Source organism: Protopterus annectens, chromosome 4.part0 (genome assembly GCF_019279795.1).
Source record: "Protopterus annectens isolate FY-2018-M chromosome 4.part0, PAN1.0, whole genome shotgun sequence".
Lineage (NCBI taxonomy): Eukaryota > Metazoa > Chordata > Ceratodontiformes > Protopteridae > Protopterus > Protopterus annectens.
Genome location: NC_056733.1, coordinates 704,963,471 through 704,986,376, shown reverse-complemented (window position 1 = coordinate 704,986,376; position 22,906 = coordinate 704,963,471). Strand labels below are relative to the sequence as shown.

Here is a 22,906-nt window from a genome sequence, read left to right as displayed (position 1 = left end):
CACATGCATGTTTTTTGGCATAATGTATTCTTTTCAGCCTTCCTGTCTGGGGGCACGTGATATCTGGGGCAAGAAAAACTGAAGAAAATGGCGTTGGTTGCATCTTTTATACCCCTGGCGCACTGACGTCAGGGAAGAGGCGACGACAGCCGATGCCGGACCTAGACTTTGGAACTCTGGCCAACTTCGTGTAGCCTGCCGGCAGGATAACCCAAGTGTAATGACTGCAACAATGAATACACTTGAACATCTACATTTATGGTAGGTACACAACTGTACTTTTTGAGACTTCGGGGATACCACGGAGATTACTTGTTTTGTTATTTTGTATGATCTGACAACAAGGATGGGCCTAAGAAATCCCTTGATATGAGGGAAGGGGACATCTGATTATTGACAGTGAACAGAGCTCACCATATTTTAGAAACTTGTAGTCTGTTGATTGCTATTTAAAGGTTGTGCATAGAGTTGATCTGAATCGGGTAGTTATCCAAATAAGTGCAAGATCAAGTTTATTGGAGTACTTATTAACTAAGCACTTTAACAGTAATTTAGAAGACCGGAACAAGCAAAACAGAACTTGCAGAAAAACATAACCGTAAAAAGAATACAGTGAAAAGTTATAAATTTAATGCAAAAAAAACCAATAATGAGAAATGGAGCCAGATCATATAAAATATGTAAATGGTAGCTCAGAATGTAACCAATCCCTAAAAGTGTGCCACCTCTTTTGGCCAGATGATGTTGAGTCTACTGAGCCACGCGATGAACAAATGGTGGCAACCCCCCCCCAAAAAAAAAACAGTCATTCTGAAAAACAGCCATTTAGCAAAATATCAGAAAATAAAGCACAGGGGTGCATATACATGCATAAACAAACACACACACACATTCACACACCCATGAATTCAGTGTGGTTGCTGATTACAGAAGAAAGGTATTATTTAAAAAAAAAGTCACCTTAATATAAAATGGGGACATTGCTTAGCAAACATTAGGAGAGAATGAGAGGGATTCATTTTTCAAAGTAATTTCAACAGAGGCTGTGCACACAGTGTCTCACAAAAGTAAGGATACTGATGTGTTATTGAGATTTTTTAGATTTTGTGGCATATTGATCCTATTTTTGAACAAGGAATCAAAGCTCATACATTAAACATAATTATTTTAAGAATGTTTGCTTTAGAATTTCCCAAGAATTGTGATTCATAACGTCATATTTAAGTAGAGTCCCCAACATACTTCTTTTGCTATGCCCACATCTCAGAAATATTAAATGTAATTTAATTTAACATTTGTTGACCGGGAAAGTTGAACTAAGACAGAGCCTATTTTCAGTGGAATCCTAGGGAGAAACACTCCAGATGCATGTCTTTGGAATGGGGGAGGAAACCTATGTGAACACAGAGAGGACATGCAGACTTCACACAGAAGGCACCCCAGACAAGAATCAAACCAGAGAACCTCTTGCTGTGAAGTGACAACTTTAACTGCTGCACCACTCAAATGTGTGGCATCTGAGTGATATAGAGGAAAGAAAGAACATCATGTAAGTGGCCAGCAATGCGGGTGCATCCACATGTAACCTCTGCTTGGCAACCTGCATTCCAGGGACTGCTGGCAAATTAAAAATCATAGTCGTATAGCTGCTTCCTGGTGCTTAAACTGACCAATAGCAGAAGTGCTTAGAATCAGAGTACTGCTGTTGATCTATTTTTAAGCTCCAGGATGCTGTCTCTTATTGGCTCCGCAGTCACGCCAAAGATACTGAGAGCAAAGCTGCTACAGACAGTCTGAGCAACAATGACAAGGATTTGTTGGTGTAGTTTGAATCCCAAACCAGATTTTTTTTTCTACTTCTTTTAACATAAGCTGGATCTGTTTTGACACAGTTTCACAGACCAGATTAAAAGTGTTAGCAGGCCTCATCTAGCCTGCAGGCCAGGGTTTGAAGACACTGGTGTAGAAGAATAAAGCCCTGTCTCTGATCTAGGTGACCCAAGTTCAATCAGTACTTGCCAGAGCTGGCTTTGGCTTGGGGAAGGGGAAAAATGGTGAGACTTAGCCTGTTTACTTGTCTGGGGGGTTGTTGGGGTGTTTGTGTGTGTGGTTGTGGTGGTTGTGGTACTCACTGGACAATGAGGATCACTCTGACTGGTGTCTGTCTACAGTGAGAGGGGTAAAGGCGAGTGGTCATGCCACACAAGGAAACATACACATATATTGCAAAGGTGCATTACACAATGACCACTTGGACACTGTCAAGCAAGTGTAGGAGGAGTAGGGCTTAATTAAAAAAAAAAAGGAAAACCATAGATCAAGGATGACTGGTCCAGTTCCTGGATCTGATGTTGTCAATCTTCATTTTATCTGTGACAGATGGGTTTGGTTCTGATATCGGAACCAACTTGGCCGTACAGCTCGTGCCAGCCAAGAACTCTTGAGCTTCACCTTTATCCACAATCCCCCTTTCACAATTACCTCAGATCTCATTTGCCACTTCTCCGAAGCGGTCGCATTTGCCAGTGCTCTCGAGTTTCAGTTGGTTTAGGTAAATTCTTTCCTTTATTTCTCAAAGATTTTTCTCTATTTCTGTCTTTTTCAGAATTGCCCTATACTTTAATAATTTTTTTTACACGTAGTGTAACTTTTATATATCATCATTGATATTCTTTCCCCTTACATGGTGACGTATTTTTCTTTAACTATCATCATTAGTAGTTCCCCTCCCTCTCTCTCTTAATCTTTCTCTCTTCTTAACAAGTTGATATCCCTTTCCTGTATACATTAGTGTAGTTCTTCAACTATCATCATTGATAGTTTTTTCCCATTTCACTTTTTTCTGTTAAACAAAAAAAAAACTTGCTTTTCCACTCTGCTAGTATATTTTTATTTCTGTGTGAGTGTGAACGTGAGTGACTGTCTTCTATCTGTATTTTTTTCTTGTTGACATGGCTGAGAAGAGTAAGGCCCCTTCTGGCTGTTAAGAAATGCCAGAAGTGCAACCACAAAATTCCATCATCTGACTTCCATTCCCTTTGTGTATATTGCCTGGGTCTGGTACATTTGCAAGAAGACTGTAGCATAAGTCATGGGTTCAGTCACTGAGCCCTTGTTGAAAGATGGAACAAGCTTATTTTGAAAGGTTTGATTTCCTCAGCCTTCAGTGAAGCCCTATCTACTGTGGACAAAACAAAAACTGATGTTACCTTCCCTTCATCCTCATCTTCTGTGGACAAAGGAAAAAAGAGGAGTCTTTCAGTTCTGACCTCTCTGTCAGTTCCGAAGCCAAAGCAATTGAAACCCTTGGATCCTAAATTATCTTCAGAACTGGAAGCATCTGGCTGTAAGCCACCAGTGTCGACAACTACTCCAGCACTGATAGCTGTTTCAAGTCCTTCGACATCGAAGGCCCCAGTGCAGGAAAAAATTGCTGCTTCACCTACCATGACAAAAGACATTTTTCCAAGAATGACTTATTCACCCTCAATTGACCCTTTCGCTTGAGAGCTTCCAGAAGTTTTTCTGCAAGGCCTAAGTCTCCTTTAACTTCATCTGTCTGCTCCACCAAAAGTATTTCTGAACTCGACATGGAGAAGCTGGTGAATAAAATTGTGTGGGTTAGAGGACTTTCAGGTCCCATTTCAGTTCTGACCCCTTTGGGTTTCTGAACCGAACTTTCTTTTACTCCGTTAACTACTCCTCCTCTAACCTTATCCAAGGTCTTAAAGTAGTCTGTTCCAGATCTCCAAGCACCAAGTGTGTCAGTTCCTGAGGCCCTCACATCTTTGTAACTGGTAATTCCCCTAAGCTCTTTGGTGGCTTCAGAACTGAAGACCTCTCTGAGCCACAGCTACTCTGTTGGTTTCGGGTGGGGCAAGACTTGACTCTAGGTTTTTTGGAGCCATCCCTGCTCTTTGGAGCTTCAGCTTGAGTTAGTTATCTCTGGCTTCTGTCTTGAGGGTCAGTTCTTCGGAGGGGGGAGTGACCCCAGGCCCAAGGCAGACACCCTTGGTTTCAAGCTCCCTTCACTCTTCAATGGGGCCTGGCTTCAGGGCAATGGAGAGGGCCCTCTCATGTATGGTGACTCATCTGGTACCTTCCCCCTCAGAACAGGTACCCCCCAGCTCAGTTATGCCTCATGCCTCTCCAATGGGACAGCGGGTGCTGAAGTCTCAGGTGTCTCAGGCTCAGGTTCTGTCATCTTCTGACACCTCCCTAGATTAACCCCCTGAGAAGGTCCCTCACAAAAAGAAGTGTGCAAGAGAAAGCACTTGGATTTCCCCCAGGAATCAGTCATCAAGGACACAGATTCTGATGAGGGGGAAGGGTCCCCATGGTCACTGTGATGCCATTGCAGTGGCCCAGTAATGAGGGATCCTCAAACCTCACCACTGGCAAGAGTGAGGGATGTACACACTGGTAGGATGACAAGTCCACACACAGCAAAGTGCAATTTCCCTTAAGATCACACAGAGATTACAGTCAGTCTGGGGCTGGTTTCTCTCTCTTTCTCCAGATCCCCAATAAGACTCCCCACTGGCATAGCTATAGGGTTGAGATCTTAGCTGAGTGGCTAAGCTAAGACCTCCAGCACCCTCTCTGTCCAACCAGTACTTTGTGTCCCTACTCAAGTAGCTGACACACACACACACACACACACACACACACACACACACACACACACACACACACACACACACACACTTACTTTGGGATTTGTTTGATATACAAATGCACACACACAGCTGGGAAAGGCTGGCACAAGTTTACTAGCTATGGCTCCTTTTGCCCAGACTATAAGGTAGTTCTGACTGCCACCAGCCAATTCTTTATCAGCTACTCTAAGGCCCTTAGCAAAGGGTGTCCAGTCCTAATGTGTAATGTTACTATTAATCCAAATGGTAGTCTGACTAAACAAGGCAATTGGAGTGTCCTGTACAGTCTCACCAAATAGATATGCAAGTACTCTAAGAGCTCAAATACATCTCACAAATAGCCACAAAGATAGGTTTAAATATATTTAATAGTAAAAGAACAAGACAGTACTCAGAAAACAAACACTGTTACTTCAGAGTTCAAAATCACAGGAAATATTTTAAAACATTGCAGGACAGTCTCAAATAAATACAGAAAACATCTAAACTAATTTTTACTATATTCCTATCTATATCTAAAAGACATACTATGCAGTGAATCTTACTTACAGACAGGCAAGTGCAGATGTTGATGATGAGTGGATGTTCTTGCTAGTTCCAAGAGAAAATGCACAGTCTCTCTTCTTAAATCAATATCAAATATTACTGCTGGGTTAGCTTGGATGACATCACTTTTTGTCACCTGACGTCGGTTCCCAATCTAAACAGAAGCTTAACAGAATTTAACATCTCTGTGTGAGACACATATCTCTCAAATCTTTGCTCAGATCTTGGAAGTCATAAAACAATACAACACTTTTACATTTTAGACCTAGTAATTACTTTTCTCCAAGACAATACAAAAAAACTCATAGCTCTAGACATTGTGTCTGCTACTGAACTGAAACTGAGAGATAACATCTTTTGTTTATGGCCCAGCTATAAAGTAACTTAACCTCAACTATTCTTAAGTTTTTATTTACAACATCTAACTTAGTACCACTTGCCTTTTTTATATGCTATGTTCCAGCAGGGTATGCTGTGGTTACATTCTTGAATTTCAGTAGATGACATACAGTTCTGTATAAATCATATCCATATTCACAAATGACATAGAATTATTTACAAAATTCCAGATAGCTGAACTGGCAGTGTCACCACCTAAAGATGTCTCCTTTGGCGATATCCTAGAAATCTTAAAACAAAGGGGTGGCTGGAAGTCTTAGGCCCTTAGCAAAGGGTGTCCAATCCTACTGTGTAATGTTACTATTAATCCAAATTTCTTCAGAGGAAATCTGTTTACCTGCAGGCTTTTAGCACCTGCCCGTTTACTTCTTAGGTGACCTCACCCGCTGATAAATTCATTCAGTTGATTTCATAACGGGTGTAGAAAACTCCAGACACTATCAAACCCATCTCCAAGAAACCTGATAAAATATTTTCTGCCCTGGAGGATAACCAATTCTGGGCCAAGGTGTTAGCCATGGATGCCATGGTTGTAGCAGTCGCCACTAAAAAGAACTCACTGAGGAGAGTTCATTTCTACATCCGCCCAACAGGGAGTCTGTGGCTATGGACAGATTTGGGAATCAGGTCTACTCTTCATCGACCTTCACTATAAAGTCTTTGAATTTCTTGGCACACTATACAATCTTAAGGAATTGTCAGATACCCTGGTGGGAGCTGTAGCTGAGGGAGTCCAAGAGAAAGTGGCTTCCCAGTTAGCCACCTTGGAGTTTCTGTGTAATTCGTCCATAAGGCTAATTGCACATACAGCCGAAGGGACTTCCAGAGCAGCGGGTACAGTCATAGCCATAAGGAGACATGCCTGGATGCGCTTATGTGACTTTGCAGAACCATTCAAGAATTTTTTCATCAATGCTTCTTTTGACAGAACATCCTTGTTTGGCCCTAAAGTGAAAGAGACTTTATCCAGGTGTGAGAAAGATAGTAAGAGCCTTTCTGCAGTGGCGTTTATTTCTCCACCCCCCAAAGTTCCTTTTTTAGTAACCAGAGGAGTGGTGGGATAATGTGATTAAAAAAATCCCAAGGACCTTTCCAGGATAGAAGTTGAGGGAGTTCCCTCAGGAGCAGATGGGGGGTGAACTAAAACAGAAAATGCTGCCCTCGTGACAGAGGTGGTCCACATAACCAGGGCTTCAGGGATTCCTTTTCAGGGAAGCCCTTTCAGCGGTCCTGAATGGATACCCAATTGTCTTCCTCTGGAGGCAGTCGGGTGATGCTTGCCCTTGCACCTAAATGCCTGGCTAAACATAACAAATTCCTAGGTGCAACGGATCATATCCAGAGGCTATACCATTCCCTTTTCTCATCCTCCCCCTATACACAGGAAAATCCCTGATGTTCCATCCAATCAGAAGGACTCAGCAGTGAAAGAAATTTAAAACCTACAGGACAAAAGAGTCATCCAAGAAGTCCTGCCAAACCAGAAAGGATCCAGAACCTACTCAAGATTATTTTTAGTGCCAAAAAAAAACAGGGGGCTGGAGACTGATTTGGGATGCCAGTGTGCTGAACAAATCAATTCGACAAGCAAAGTTCCAGATGGTCACAGTACAGTTAATTCTTCCCTTTCTGAAGAAAGACGATTGGATGTGCTTGATAGATCTCCAGGAATTTGATTCCCCTTCCTTTGGCCTTAATCTGGTTTGACAACCCTGGATTCTGGACCTGGTTCCAGAACTTCTGTCCCATCCAGTCAGACTTATTCATCCAGACATTTTGAACCTCAAGTTGACAGCGTTGTTCCTTCAATTCCATTAGTTGCCAAGCATCCTAATATTTCCTCCCCAGTACACCACATCTTTTTGTTGGCTCATAAACCTTCCACTCATAAACTATACTCTAGCAAATGGAAGAGATTTACCATTTGGGCCCATGAAAAACATATTAATCCCTTTTCTGTTTCTATAGAGCATATTTTAGACTTTTTAGCTTCCTTCCTCTTCTACAATTAGATTACAATTAGTTGCAATTTCTAATTTCCACTACGGTTTGGAAGAACGTTCTTTAGCCTCTCATAGACTTTGTAAATCATTCTTATGAGGCTCACTTTCATTGAAACCCCCTTAAAAAAAAGTCCGACAAGCCCCTTGGGATCTAAACGTAGTGTTGCAGGCCATAATACATTCCCCCTTTGAGCCCTTTGCAGAATGTGATCTGAAGTTTTTGCCTTGGAAGATACTGTTTTTGGTATCCATTACCTCTGCCAGAAGAATTTCGGAGATTCAGGCCTTGTTGTCTGAACCTCCTTATCTGATTTTCCACAAGGATAGAGTTTCCTCATGAACAAACCCCACCTTTCTACACAAGGTAGTCTCAGAGTCTAACATCAATCAATCGATTAGTTGACCAGTTTTCTTTCCAAATTTTTCCAACAGAGGGGAATATTCCTTACATTTACTTGATGTTCATAAACAATTACATTTTTATCTTCACACAAAAAGACATTCAAAAATCATATCAGCTGTCTGTTTCCTTTTCCAGTGCAAAATTGGGTAAACTAGTCAGCAAGGTAACTCTGGCTAAATGGCAGAAAGACTTAATTTCATTTATTTATGATAAAAATAAATTAAACTTATCTAGGCCCATGAATCCAGACTCTACAAGATATGTAGCCACCTCCTTAGTTTTCCAATGTAGAGCTTTGATGGATGATATTTGAGCAGCAGCTACTTGGGCTTCTCCCTATACCATTACTCATTACAAATTGGATTTGGTCTCTAGAGGAAGGGCATCCTTTGGTTTGATAGTGCTCAGAAATATCCTTTCGTGAGTCCACTCAAGATGTCCTTCAAGGATGCATCTGCAGTCCTTACAAATGGGTTGTCCTGGCCTCAGGCAGCCCTTCGGTCGGCCAGATTCCAAAGTCTGGGTCTGGCCTCGGCTGATGTCGCACTTCACCTGACGTCATAGCTGCAGTTCTGCGGGTATAAAGGCATCAGCCGCGCCATTTTCCCCAGTCTTTCTTGCCAGCAGAAGCTGTTCGCAAAGCCGGTCGGTCAGAACCAGAGATTGCTACTACCAAGACTTCTAAAAGCTAAGTAGCTGGGGACTCTTTCTTGCCTCAGCCGATGTCAGAAAAAGTGAATAACTGTTTAACTTGTGGGAAACAAATATCTCATAAAGATTTCCACTCTTACTGCCTACCTTGTTTAGGCCCAGACCACGACGTAGCAGCCTGTCTAGCCTGTGCTTCTTTCAACCGACGGACACTTAGACGTCAGTCGGAATTTGCTGAGGAGTTTTTCGGCTCCGCTTTTGCTTACAACATGCCACTGTCCCATCTGTCAAGGATAAAATGAAGATTGACAACATCATAATAAGAAGTTATGCACTTACCATAACGTTCCATCTGTGTTGCCTGTCTTCATTTATCCTTGACCCCCCCCTCCGTCCCCTGACCTTCAAAGATTTTTTGGTGGAGCGGATTATGTATCCTTGAATTATTGTGAATTTTTTCAAGCCCAATAGATATTGCTTCCATTTGGGCTGTCTTTCTATAGATACATACACACACACACACACACACACACACACACACACACACGTACGTGCGCGCACACACATAGTGGATATAAAAAGTGTACACACCCCTGTTAAAATGCCAGGTTTTTGTGATATAAAAAATGAGGCCACAATAAATCATTTCAAAAATGTTCTCACCTTTAATGTGACCTATAACCTGTACAATTCAATTGAAAAACAAACAAATCTATTAGTGGAAAAAATATAAAAAATAAAAAACGTACAATAAGCTGGTTGCATAAGAGTGCACACCCTTAAACTAATACTTTGTTGAAGCACCTTTTGATTTAATTACAGCATTCAGTCTTCTTGGTTACACACCTGTCATCAATTAAAGAGACTGTGCTTAACCCCAAGTAAAGTTCAGCTGTCCTAGTAGGATTTTCCTGATATTTACTCTTGCCTGCTACAGCAAAAGCCATGGTTCACAGAGAGCTTATAAAGCATCAAAGGGATCTCATTGTTGAAAGGTACCAGTCAGGAGAAGGGTACAAAAAAATTTTCACAGCATTGGATATACCATGGAATACAGTGAAGACAGTCATAAAAAAGTGGAGAAAATATGGGACAACAGTAACGTTTACCAAAAGATCACTGTGGGTACAACAAGTAACTGAAGAAACACCAAAGCCCACAGAAGAAACCATGATCCACACTTTGTTGAAATGCAAAGAAACAGAAGTTCTTTAATACAATAATCCTTTAACAATCAGTTGGTTGAGCGCTTTCATGTATAAAATACACTTCATCAGAACGAAGTAAAAACCCTCCCGCTCTTTATTACTACTACGTTTCCAGGAAATGATGTCGAACCGGAAGATCTGCTGCAAACTTTTTCCAAGATGGCGTTGCAAAGAACTGGACGTTGATGAAAACACAAGAAGAAAACTGGTCAGGGAGGCTGCCAAGAGACCTACAGTAACACTGAAGGAGCTGCAGGAATTTCTGGCAAGTACTGGTTGTGTACTCACATTGCTAAAGTGGTTAGAAAGACCTTCTACATTGCCCACCTGATCATGAAGGGATTCACATCCAGATCTAGTGAGGTCATTGTTCCCCTGTACTCTTCACTTATCAGACCAATGATCAAGTACAATGCCCCATTCGGGATGTATCTTGCCCGAAATCTGCAGCAATTGGAGAGACCCCAAAAGTTCCTCACCAAAAGGATAAAGGGACTCCAAAATCTGTCATATGCTGCCAGATTGAAGAAACTCCAGCTCTATTCAGTCGCATACCGTCTGCTCAGAGGTGACATGTGCCTGACATATAAGGCCATGTCCAACCCGGAATTAATGGACATGCTCCACTTCAAAAAATCCAAATCCACCAAAACCACTAGAGCAAGCGACTTAAACCTTAGCACGGATATAAATAGGACATGCTGGAGGGATAGATTTATCACTCAGAGACTCCCTATGCTGTGGAATAAAATCCCGGTCCATGTGAGGCAGAGCACCTCGCTGGCTCTGTTCAAGAGAAATCTTGACCTGTGGATGGGAGATCATAGGTTTACCTCGGGAATCATCTCTGTGTCACTGCTGGACAGAGGCACAACAAACTAATGGGCACAGTATTTTTTCATATAAGGGGTGGCGTAAGCCACAAAACTTTGGGCTAGGCTTATAAATGCTTTAGGGCAGATAGCCTAGTATAAACCTATGAACCTATGAACATGTGACAACAATATCCCGTATTCTCCATATGTCTAGGCAATGGGGAAGGGTTGCAAGACGGAAGCCTTTTCTTATACAGAAAAACAACCAGGCTCAGCTTAAATTTGCAAAACAATACATCAAGTCTCCCAAAAGCAGGTGGGAAAATGTGTTATGGTCTGATGACACCAAGGTTGAACTTTTTGGCCACAATTCCAAAAGGTACGTTTGGCGCAAAAACAGCACTTCACATCACCAAAAGAATCCCATCTCCACAGTGAAGCATGATGGTGGCAGTATCATGCTTGGGGTTGTTTTTCTTCAGCTGGAACTAGGGATTTAGTCAAGGTGGAGAAAATTATGAACAGTTCCAAATACCAGTCACTTTTGGCCCCAAACCTTCAGGCATCTGCTAGAAAGATGAAGATGAAGAGGAATTTCACCTTTTAACACAACAGTGACCTCAAGCATACATCCATATCAACAAAGGAATGGTTTCACCAGAAGAAAATTAAAGTTTTGGAATGGCCCAGCCAGAGGCCAGACTTGAATCCAATAGAAAATTTGTGAGGTGACCTGAAGAGGGCTGTGCACAAGAGATGCCCTCGCATTCTGACAGATTTGGAGCGCTTTTGCAAGGAAGAGTGGGCAAATATTGCCAAGTTAAGATGCACCATGCAGATAGACTCCTACCCAAAAAGACTGAATACTGTAATTAAATCAAAATGTGTTTCAATAAAGTATTAGTTTAAGGGTATGCACACTTATGCAACCAACTTATTGTACGTTTTTTTATTTTTTTATATTTTTCCCCTAACAAATGTATTTCTTTTTCAATTGAATTGAACGGGTTATAGGTCACATTAAAGGTGGGAAAAGTTTTGAAATGATTTATTGTGGTCTATTTTTTTAATATCACAAAAATCTGGCATTTTAACAGAGGTATGTACACTTTTCATATCCACTGTGTGTGAGTGTGTGTGTGTGTGTGTGTATATATATATATATATATATATATATATATATATATACACATATATATATATATATATATATATATATGTATATACACACACACACACACACATAGATATAGACATGTTTATATATTTTTCTGCAAACTCGATCTGAGGTAATTGTGAAAGAGGAATTGTGGGTGAAGATGAAGCTCAAGAGTTTTTGGCTGGAGCAAGCTGCAGTAATGGCCAAATCGCTTCCGATATTGGAACCATTCCCATCTGTCAAGGATAAATGAAGATGGACAACACAGATGGAACTTTATGGTAAGTACATAACTTCTTTTTTTATCAACTCTCACCCCAAGGGGATGAATAGGCCATAGGGCTGACACTCTAGGGAACAAGCTTGCCCAGTAAGCAGCCTGGAGGGATGGGCTCTGTAGTCAGTGAAGTGGATGGGCTAAAATGAGTATAATAAAACTGCTGCTAAAATGGGTGAAAAAAAAACATAATATGTCCTATGAAAACAAATATAGTTAGCAATAATCACATGCAAACAGGTGCCAACAGAAGTAACAGTGGTCATCAACTGTACAGTAACATTAACATAACTGTAAGTATATTAAGCTGCAAGTTCAATAAAGAGTGATATCAAGTTAAAGTCTGATAGTCTGCATAGGTGTGAAGTGTTTGATGAAGTCCATAAAGCAATGACAAGGCTGACTCCATACTAACAGGAATGTTTAAATGCAGTCAGATAAACTGTTTAATAGAATGTCATCCTCATATTAAGGACATACAGGCAGTGATGCTAGGGTGACATGGGACCAATCGATTCATGTAACTCGAGAGTGAATGGTCAGATGATGATAAACAGAAATATCAGTCCAGCTAATGTCAAATAATGAAAAGCCATACAGCAAAATAAAGCAAGGACAACATCTCTGGAGCTGATGTATATGTTCGTAGAGGCAGATGGGCAACAGAGAACAATGACAGCATGAATGAAAAGGTTCAGCTATAAAACTGTCAGAAAGTAGATATTACAATGAAACAGCAGTCATCTAGCAGCAGTTTCAGTGGATCAACAGGCAGTATACTAGCTTTTCTGATGTGGGGAGATCAGAACCATGTGGATTGTTTTCTCAGCTGTCCAGAACTGCACAACATCCCTGATTTTGCCTCATATTTTTACCCTGTCCCTGGTAAAATGTTTGGTTTTCTGCTAAACTAATGACTGCAGTCAGTGAGTAATGCCAGACATTAGGGTTTCTTATGTATTATTCTTCAGAAAACGCATACTGATGCAAACCTATTGTTCTATTAACTTTTCTAGTGAATTAGAGTAATGTTTAAAAATAGTCCCTTTTTTGAGCCTTTGTCCCACCTTTATTTTTTTATTTTGTTCAGAATACCCAAGCAAAGAGCTTCAGAGGTATGATACTGGGTGCTTGGTATTATGTCATTATTAAATCCCCCACCTCACTTTTCTACTCATATCTTTCTCCCAGTGTCCATCTAGCCTCATCCCTCCTCCTTTTCCACCTCCTATGCCTCCCCTATCATGCCCTTCTAACCTAATAATATTCCCACCAACTGTTTCATCATACAACATACCCATTTTCCTCACATGTACCTCTGGCACTATTACCTACTGCTCTAAATGTATTTCACTTCTCTACTATGCTGTATTGTAATATAATCCATCCTATGTTATAAATCCTTTACATAAATAGTGCCATTTAAGTTACCATATGCCTGCTTGCTACTTAAATTTTTACTCTCTCTCGTTTATTTATGTGAATTACTTTTGTTTTTAACTTCATGTTAATTTCTCTGTAAGCACATTGTATAATCTACTTGAGTGTATCCTGTTAAAGTCTGATTGTATCTTTCATATTTTGTACAATTTTATGTTTTATGGAACGTTTCTTCTTGGGCCTCTGCTTTACAGGTTTTTTTTTTTTACCCCATCAGACTTTCTCAGCAAACAAAAGCAGTAAATAAATAAGTACAAATTCTCCAGTACTATTACTGCCATTTAACATAAGGGGGTGCTGTACTCGAGTCACTGTCCTTTGGATGAGCCGTTAAACTGAGGCCCCATCTGCCTGAATTGCTTGAAGCTTAGGTGGATATAAATGCTCATACAGTACTAAATGGAAAAGAGTAGAGGCAGTTTATTTAAAAAGATGAGTAAATACATAAATTAAAAGAATATTTAAGTTCAGAAATGCTTGGCATCTTTATAAATTATGTAAACAAAAAGTACCGTACCATCAGAGCAAGTATGTTTTAATAAAACATATTACAAACATTTTGACTAACCAGTCCAGAAAATTCTTATTCTTTAGTACTTCTGAGAAAACACACCAAAAAAGAAGTAGAAATGACAGAAATATTTTACCCCACCCCCTTTTCCACAACTAAAACTTTATTCACTAGACAGTTTGTACACCGCCTTGGGTCTCCTGTGAAAATAGACCACAGGTTTAGTGGGACTAATTACAATAACAAAAATAAGTAAATAAATAAACAAACAAACAAATAGCTCACAGAAGACAGCTTCTCCAAAGGTATTCAAATGATATCAGAGTACATGTGATTCCCCCTCACTCTGAGGTAAGCAAACATTGAGTCAGTCGTTTATTTGGTTAAATAACCTGGGCACAATAAGACAGGCCAAATGACAAGGCTGTAAGTAGTGTCCAACACAAAACCTGAGAAATTGCCCTTGAAGTTTGTGGGCAGGAATGTGTAATTAGAGATTGCGCATGTCCATGAATGCAATAAATGTACCCGACAATAAGGAATGATTGTAGAGTTTGCAGTGTGTCAACTTTCTGAACTATTTTGTTGTGATAAAGCTGTTCGGATATGTGAGAAATAGAACAAGTCTTCAGTCATCACCTGTCTATGGCAGTAGGAAAAAACATAAATTCAAGTCATTCCCCTTTACACCAGTGTCTATCAAAGGTACTATCTGTATTGCTATTACCCAGTAGATGTTGAATTATAGACTGAATCAAATCACATGGCATGTAAGAAATAAGCAATAGAGGTGGAAATGAGAAAACATCAGTGGTATAACCTGTTGACATTACTTTTTTGACCCATTTATCAGACATTTACTTTCTGTTACTGAGTAGACAAATTTGTAAATTTACATCCAAGGGGATGAAGAGGATGGATTGGTCGAGTGAAACATGATGATAGTGAGGATTATCACTGGTTGTTGTTGTTGTTGTCATCATTTTTGCAGGGTCTGTCCTGCTGGGAGGGAGACTGTTATTGTTGGTATATTACTCTAAAAGGCTGCTGTTTCTTTTGGAAGTCCTCCTGCTTGTAATTTTCCTCACCCCCCCATGCTTGCCACCCATCAGTCCTCCTATTACTCATACAACCTACTTACTCCTTTTTGGTGAAAGCTAGTTAGAGACCATCATCCAGGAAGCTATGAAGGGTTTTTAGTAGCCCTTCTGTTACCATTCACCCATGGCAGTTCAGTGTATGCAGTCAACAGTGTTGATTCTCGGCTAGGGTATCTTCTGTGCAGAGTCTGAATGTCCTCCCTACGTTTGTGTGGGTTTCCTCCAGGTGCTCCGGTTTCCATCCACATTACAAAGACATGTATCTACAGTGTTTCTCCCCGGGCCTCTGCTGAAAATTGGCTTTGTTCCAAGTAGGACTTTCCTGGTTAACAAATGTCAAATAAAATAAAATAAGTCAAAAAATAAAAATAAATGTAACTCAAGAGTAAACTGCAGAATTGGTTGTATCCTTGGCACAGAGAGACACTCTGATTGCTTCTACTGCTACTGTCATATCTGTCAGATCAGTTTGCAGCAGGACTTTACTACTTTTTTACTCCTTAATAAAAGTTTGTGTTTTGGCAGTATTAGCATGACTTCCTCTTTATCCACTCCTGGCAGGCCACATACTGGTATAGAAGTCTTTAAAGGGGTGCTATAGCTACATCCACCATGGACAGGTCACTCACCTCTTTGGAACCCTAACTTTGTTTTGGAGATGCAGACCTTTGTGCCATTTGAGTCACCTGCTTTGGCTCATCTCCAGTTTTTGATGGAATGCAGCACTTCTGATAGCCATTACATCAGCCAGAAAAATTCTGAAATGCAGGCCTTAATATGAAGGAAGTCTTTCACTATTTTCCATAGGGATAGGGAAAACATGAGGACCAAAGATTCTTTTCTACCAAGCGTAGTCGTAGAAATCCTTCTTAACAAAGCAATTAATTACTAGTGAAAATACAGGTGAAAGAATCCTACACATGTTAGAGTTCCACAGGCAGCTCTGCACGGTACTGACAGGACAAGGACAAAGAGATGCAGAATGGCTTTTTGTAACATTTGTTTCAGGAAGATAGGACAGACCAGCCACCAAGCAAGCAATATCTAGATGGCTGTCAGGTATGAGAAGCAAGGAAAACCTTTGGAGGGGCAAGTTAAAGCACATTCCACTAGGACTGCTTTCTCCCCACCAGTCTTTTAAAGAGTATCTCAGCCCAGAGTACCTGTGAGGCTGTTAAATGTTGCCCCATTTATGTTTTTTGAAAATATAAGGTATTTGTCTGGACCAGAAGAAGTTGAGGACTCGCTCATATCATCCTGAAAAGTATGCTTAAAAATTCACTGCCTCGAGGGAACACTGATATAGTAACCTTCCAATATGCCATAAAGTCTACTGCAACAATGATCTGTGATTCTTATGAAGAACACAATACAGTCCTGTTTGTCTGTCTTGCAGGAGGGAGTATTGCCAATGGAATTGTCTCCCTTGTGTGATAGGAGCCTGAGATGTGCAGTTAAAGGGAGGGGCTCTCCATTGCTGTCTTTTCTGGATAGAAAAAAAAAGAAAAGAAAACAGAAGGAGGAATTGTTCCCTTGACAGGATATATCCTTCTTACTCTCACTCTCACTGACAAAAAAGAACATTAGATGGTGTGAGCTGACTACTGTTTTTCCGGGTCTATATTAGCGTATCAAATGGACTAAATAGCGAAAGCTATTAAGTCGATCTGATACTGTCGAAATGGCAAAATAGCGAAGACGTGGAACATTGAATTTTTTCCCATGGAAAAATTTGGTGGGCCGTCTTCTGGACATTGCCATTTCCTCTACTATGGTGCAATCTCGGAGTTGGTATATTTATGTATGGGGGGTGTGGGGGGCAAAGCCCCCCACTTATCTTTGTGTTTGTGTTTTTATTTATTTATTTTTCTTTGCGGAGCAGCAAATTTTTTCCCTGGGAAAAAATTCACTGCTCCGTGTGTTCGATATTTTGTGGTTTAGACGTTATCAGTATGATAAAATAACATTTGCTATTTTAATCGTACGGTAATGTAATACAGATGCGTTTTTCCAAAGAATGCATCCATCGGAAGTGTCCAGTCCATGTCATAACATCCCTGGAGTTCTGGAATGTAGCCCGTCACCAGACATCAGCTGAGGCTGTTTTCAATGTATCATGAATTCTAGGGTAACAGGGATCCTACTTAAATATCTACTGCAATGGCAAGTGTCCTCACACAACTCCACTTTCTAGCATCATTATAATAGAGTAGTACAGGAGGCAGTGGACTTTAGCAAACCGCTCAGAGTGGTACTTGATTTGCACAGCATTAAAATGGCAGAGAGGATGCTCAGTGAACACTAGCAGTATTGTACAGGAAGTGCTTAATGACCACTGTAGCCATGTGGTGCAGGCAGTGCTTAATGAGCACTGTAGCCAAATAGCAGAAGAGATGCCCACTGAGCATTTAGCAGAGTGTTATGGATAGTACTCAGCAGACACCGTATCAGAACTTTAGAGGAATCCTGTATAAAATGCCAGAGGGGAAGTTGGATGAGCACTATATAAGAATAGCAGAGGGGGTGTTTCAAGGATACTGTACTAAAGCACCAAAGGACCTGTTGGATAAACACTGCAGCAAAATGACAAAGGTGGTGGGTTTAGCTATCTCCCCTTCCCCTCAAATCGGCAGTTCAAGTCCCAGACTGCAGTGTTATCCTCCATGGTAAAATTGATAAAGTAGCTATTAGATAGTATTATCTATTTTTGACATGACTCCACTGCTGTAGTAACAGTTGTGTTTAATCTCACAGATATTTTCATAAAATGTATGTCATGTATTTTCAGCTGGAATAACGGGAATCCTTCCAACAGAGCTTTTTGATCAAACATCACGACCTGCTGCCTACATGATTGGAGGTTCTCTTCTATGGTCTATGCTGTTTGTAGTTGGCATCTTATTTCCCTTCATTGTGGTAGGTCTTCTTTCTTATTCATTTATTTATTTATATTTTGTTACATTATTATTGTTTTATAATATGGTCATCCAAAGTACAGGGTGCAGTAATTATTTCTCATTCATCAGTATAGAAAGGGCACTAAAAAGTATAACTATTGAAAAAAGAGAGCATTAACAGCCAGGAAATGGAAGTTGTCAGGAAAGGATGATAGGTAGTAGCTTGTTTCTTTCAGAAGCACCATGTTTGACAAACTGGATCACTGGTATCCTTATATTTAAAGATAAGGTGTTGCTTAGCATCAGCAAGCAGACATTCTTGATTTGGTCGTTGTGCATGTTTTTGAATGACAACTTGTGACTCGTGCATAATAACTTTAGATATGGCTTGAGCATCCTTGAGGCTGAAAGACACATGGAACAACCTTCCATCTGTAACAACAGCTACGAAAACAGGGAAGAACTTCCTTCTGTAATACTCCTAGTTGTATGTCTGATACCTAAACAGGTCAGTGAGGGTCTACACATCTCAAATGGGATGGTCCACCTCGACAGCCACTGGTATTAAAACTGCAGGCTTTCAATAAAATTGACATCCAAGTTTTTTCCAGGCTACTAGCCTCTCCCCTTTTCCCATAACACTCTTCAAGATGGTCTCTTCTCCAGATCTCTTGGTGCTCAGACAGCCTGCAACAGAAATAAAATGGCCCCAGGCTACTTTCCATTTAAAATGTGCATTGTGTGAACATAAAATTACTCAGGTTAGACCCATCCATTGTGTTGTTTGTTTTAGTGAGGAACACATGAAATTTGTGAACCACTTAATCCACAAACTTTCAGGGACAGAAAGAACAATTTAATATTACCAGGGTTGAAGAAAAGTCTTTTGGTCAACCCCATTTGCTCTTCGAATTCTGAGTCTTAGGACTTTTCCAGAAACAGAGGAAAAAGCCAAAGATTGTAAGACAGAATATAGAAAGAAAGGGAAAAAAACTTAGAAATTGTAGAGGTGATTATTTTAAACTTTGTCCTGTTAGTACAAAATACAAAGTAGAGGATTTCTTTACAACTACCTGTACCTGGGGTATCCAAGTTGCCTGTAGTTGTTCTTAACTCTTCTAGTATTAGGACAGTGAGTCAAGAATGTAAATCCTCCATTTCTGATTTGAAGGTTAAAAGGGTTTTAGATTTCTGGTCTCTGTCTACCAGGTTGATTTCTTCCCACAACCACTCTGTCAGTGTGCTGATGGATTATGAGAAGATGATGAGGACTTTACTGAAGGTACAGAATGAAATTGTTCTCACTTCTTCCCCTATGGTACAGGTTGATTAGAAGAGCTCCATCTCTGCCTTCCCTTTCCGTCTTTTCATCTCAGTTCTATTACCAAGCCCCTGTTTTAGCACTGGTTTATCCTGGTTTAACATTTCCAAGTGTTTGGGTTTCTAATAGCATGACAGGAATGGACCCCATTCCTATGTCAGGGTATGATTAAAGTTCATGAAATTAGTAGTGTTTTAATCTTTAATGTTAGCCAAGAGTGCTCTTCTCAGCACCTGCAATGCACCCAGAAGAGCTACTCCTTTTTATTAGACCCCTTGCTCCTACTACTATTGAAACTATCTTGGTCTTTCTTCCATGTTGCTTGTGTTTCTGCCTGTAACTCCTGATATTTTATGACTCTGTGTCTCTCTGTACATAAGATGTAATCACTGGATGTAGCAATTTCAATGATCGGTGCTACTTTTGTTTTCTTTTCATGGGCTATTCTATCTGGTCTTCTCACATCTATTTTCTGTGCTGTTAGTAATGGGTAATCCCATGTGATATATAGTTCATCATTCTCTATAATTCTTTGTGGTTCTTGTTTCCAGTGCTTCTCAGCTACTTCTGTGTTGTAGTGTTTGCACCATCCCCACTGCAGCAGTTTTGCCGCATTATTGTGTCTTTCAGTATAACAGGCAATGGTTTCTGATGTGAGGCTATTCATGAACCTGCTGGCCTCAACATTAATATCGACAGATACATTAGTGTCAGTAATGTTTTTTGGGATTGGAGCCGTAATGTTTGGGATTGATGCCTTCTACGTAGATGATGCTGTCTGTTTTGGTGACTTTGATTCCGGTGCTATTGGTGTCAGGGGCCTCATTTGCCTCAGAGGTCAAGATTGGCCATTCAGAATCAACCGTAGTTCTGACACCGTCAGCATCTTTGCTGATCTTGGCTAGGTTGGCCTTTGAGTCCTCAGCCCCTGAAATCTTGACATCAGGCTTGAGATATGTAGGTTCATTGGCCCTTTGCTCAGGATTGAGACATTGGGACAAGCACAGTGATCTTATTGGTGTCAGATTCATCCCAGATGGGCTTTTGTCTTGGGCAGTAAAGGTTGGTGCCCTCAGCCTCAGATATGGATTTAACTCTAATCTCAACACTGAAGCAGAGAGCTCTGCATTTGCTGCCCTTGGCACCTGCTCTCATGCTGACCAAAGCCCCAGACAGATGCAGTTTACTGTCTGTCCTTTCATCCGCTCCTCATCTACAGAAAGTCAAGGGGGTGTGAGAGGCTGTTGTATGATTAGCCTTTTGTAAGTGGACTATGTCATGCTTATTCCTCATCCTTAAATCAATTCCCACCAAGATCACATAGGAAGCTCAGGTGCAAGAATCACCTGAACACCTCACTGGAGCCTCCCACCCTAGATACTGAAAATAGAGGCAGTGATGATTCCCAACTGACCCTTCCAGACATCAGGTTTCAGGAAGTTTAATGATGGTAATGTAGAAAGCATGGTGATCATCCTGTAGACATGCTGGTAGGTCTTCTAGTCAGGATCTCGTGGGAAGAACTTGACATTATGGCAGCTGTTCCAAAGAGACCAGACAGGATAATTTGCCCCCAATGACTGTATTTGCTTGACAGAGATGCCCAAAGTAGAATTTAATGTTTGCTGCAGTTGCATTTAAAAAGAGTTCTACTCCACAAAATCCTGCTGTCAATTCTTTTGATAAGGAGTCTAGAGTGATGGACAGATAAGTGTGTTTATACATCCTGCATATTCATACTGAGTACAGTGAACTATCTCTTGCATGTGTTATGTTTTCAGTGTGAGATGGTAAATGTAATTTTCCAGTTGCTGGAGGAGTTTCTTGAAGGACCCTTTTAGAGCACGTTGCAGTCTCAGATGTTAACTATGTCTTCTGTGGTCAGTCTCACTATGCCACGTGCACCTAACTCAATGATTTGTGCTGTGAGGGCAGTAAGCACTGGCTTAACTGTTTTCAACATGTTTGGTTATGCCGTACAGATTCTGCTAAGGATTCTAATGCATCTTTCTGTAATGTGTCATTTGATGGGACCACCCTGTTCAGACCTACGGTTAAAGAAAAACTGCAGGATATGGAGAAGGAGGGCAAAACTCTCTCAAATATTGGCATGCAGCTTCAGATGTCTCAGTGGTGCAGAAGTGTCCACATCATTATGTTGCAGCCATGGCAAAAAACATCAAGGAAATATGGTTGGAACCAACATGGTCTTAGAAACGTTCTGAATGAATTCCAACCCAGTGGCAAGAACTGTAGCCAATAACAGCAGGGGAACCCTGGTCCTTCTTCATGGTGGCAGCATTCTAACCACTGTGGTCTTGATCTACTGCCCCACTCTAGAGGCAATCAAGCGTCATCTGTTCTTCCCCTTAGATGCATATCTGAAGATTATGTATGACCAGTGGATTCGGACAGTAAAATCCAGAAGCTAGACAATTCTCTTCCACACCCCTCCCCTACCCCAACTCTGTCCCAATGACAAACATCTTACCCCATCAGGGTAAAATAGCAAGAAAAAGGTTTTAAGCCTCATCAACAAAAGAACAACTGAGTAGGTCTCATTGACTATAAAGAATGTGGATATTACTCCAGATTCTTTTAATTCCAAAAGACGATAAAAGCTAAAACTAGAGCTGAGCAACCTAAATTAATTTATTCCCAGTCTTCCTGGATGAGTTTGGTGCAGACCAACCTTTTGTCTACAAGAAGGAGACTGGTTGTGCTGTTTGAACTTCCAAGATGCCTATCTGCTTATCAAGACTGCGAGGTTGTCAAGGAGGCTTCTGTGCTTCCAGGTATGAGTGAGTCATTATCAGTTCCAGACCATTTTATTCAGTCACACCCCAGCTCACAGAGTGTTTACCAAATATGTGTCTGTGGTTGCAGCATATCATACTTGAATGACTGGCTTCTAGCCATGCAGACCTTAGACAATCTATTTCCAATTGCGAGTCTCCACTGAATCTGTTACAATCCTGGGAAAAGTAATGAACACTGCAAAGTCCCATTGTGATGTCTTTGTGGCCACTAATATTCATAGGATGCACATTAGAAATGTTATGTTGCAAAGCATGGCTCCTGTTCATACCGAATTCTTCCATTGCAAACTGTGATGTCTCAGGTTACTTACTATCATTTGGTTACAGCAGCTCTCTGTGTCAGAGTATTAGACCTTGTGGTAGCCTTTGTTTCCGTGGACTCGCATACCAGTTTCTACATGAGGTTACTTCAGTGGACTGTAAAGGTACAGTGATCTCAATTAACAGATTGCCTATTAACACATAAACATTTTCAAGGCATTCAAGATTTATTTACAGTGGAGTCTTTACACTCCAGATTTTACTCTTGGCAGATTCCTAGCCTAGCCTGGTGGTGGCTGTTACCTTGGATGTTTCTGCAATGCGTTGGGGAGGCCATTGTCAAGGCAGATAGTCCAAGGCATTTGCTTATGGACTGAAGCTAGTCTATATTTATTTTTTGTTAATTTACATATTAGCATTTATTTATCACTAAGGTCT

At 40.7% G+C, this 22,906-nt stretch overlaps 1 protein-coding gene across 1 annotated transcript in view; it reads left to right on the top strand.

The window, feature by feature from the left end:
- Window positions 1-22,906, top strand: part of SLC2A11 (solute carrier family 2 member 11) — a 466,200-nt gene that overhangs the window by 402,485 nt on the left and 40,809 nt on the right. Inside the window, exon 11 of the mRNA XM_044068682.1 lies at window positions 17,959-18,086. Coding sequence (XP_043924617.1) covers window positions 17,959-18,086 — 128 coding nt within the window. The remainder of the gene's footprint in view (window positions 1-17,958; window positions 18,087-22,906) is intronic.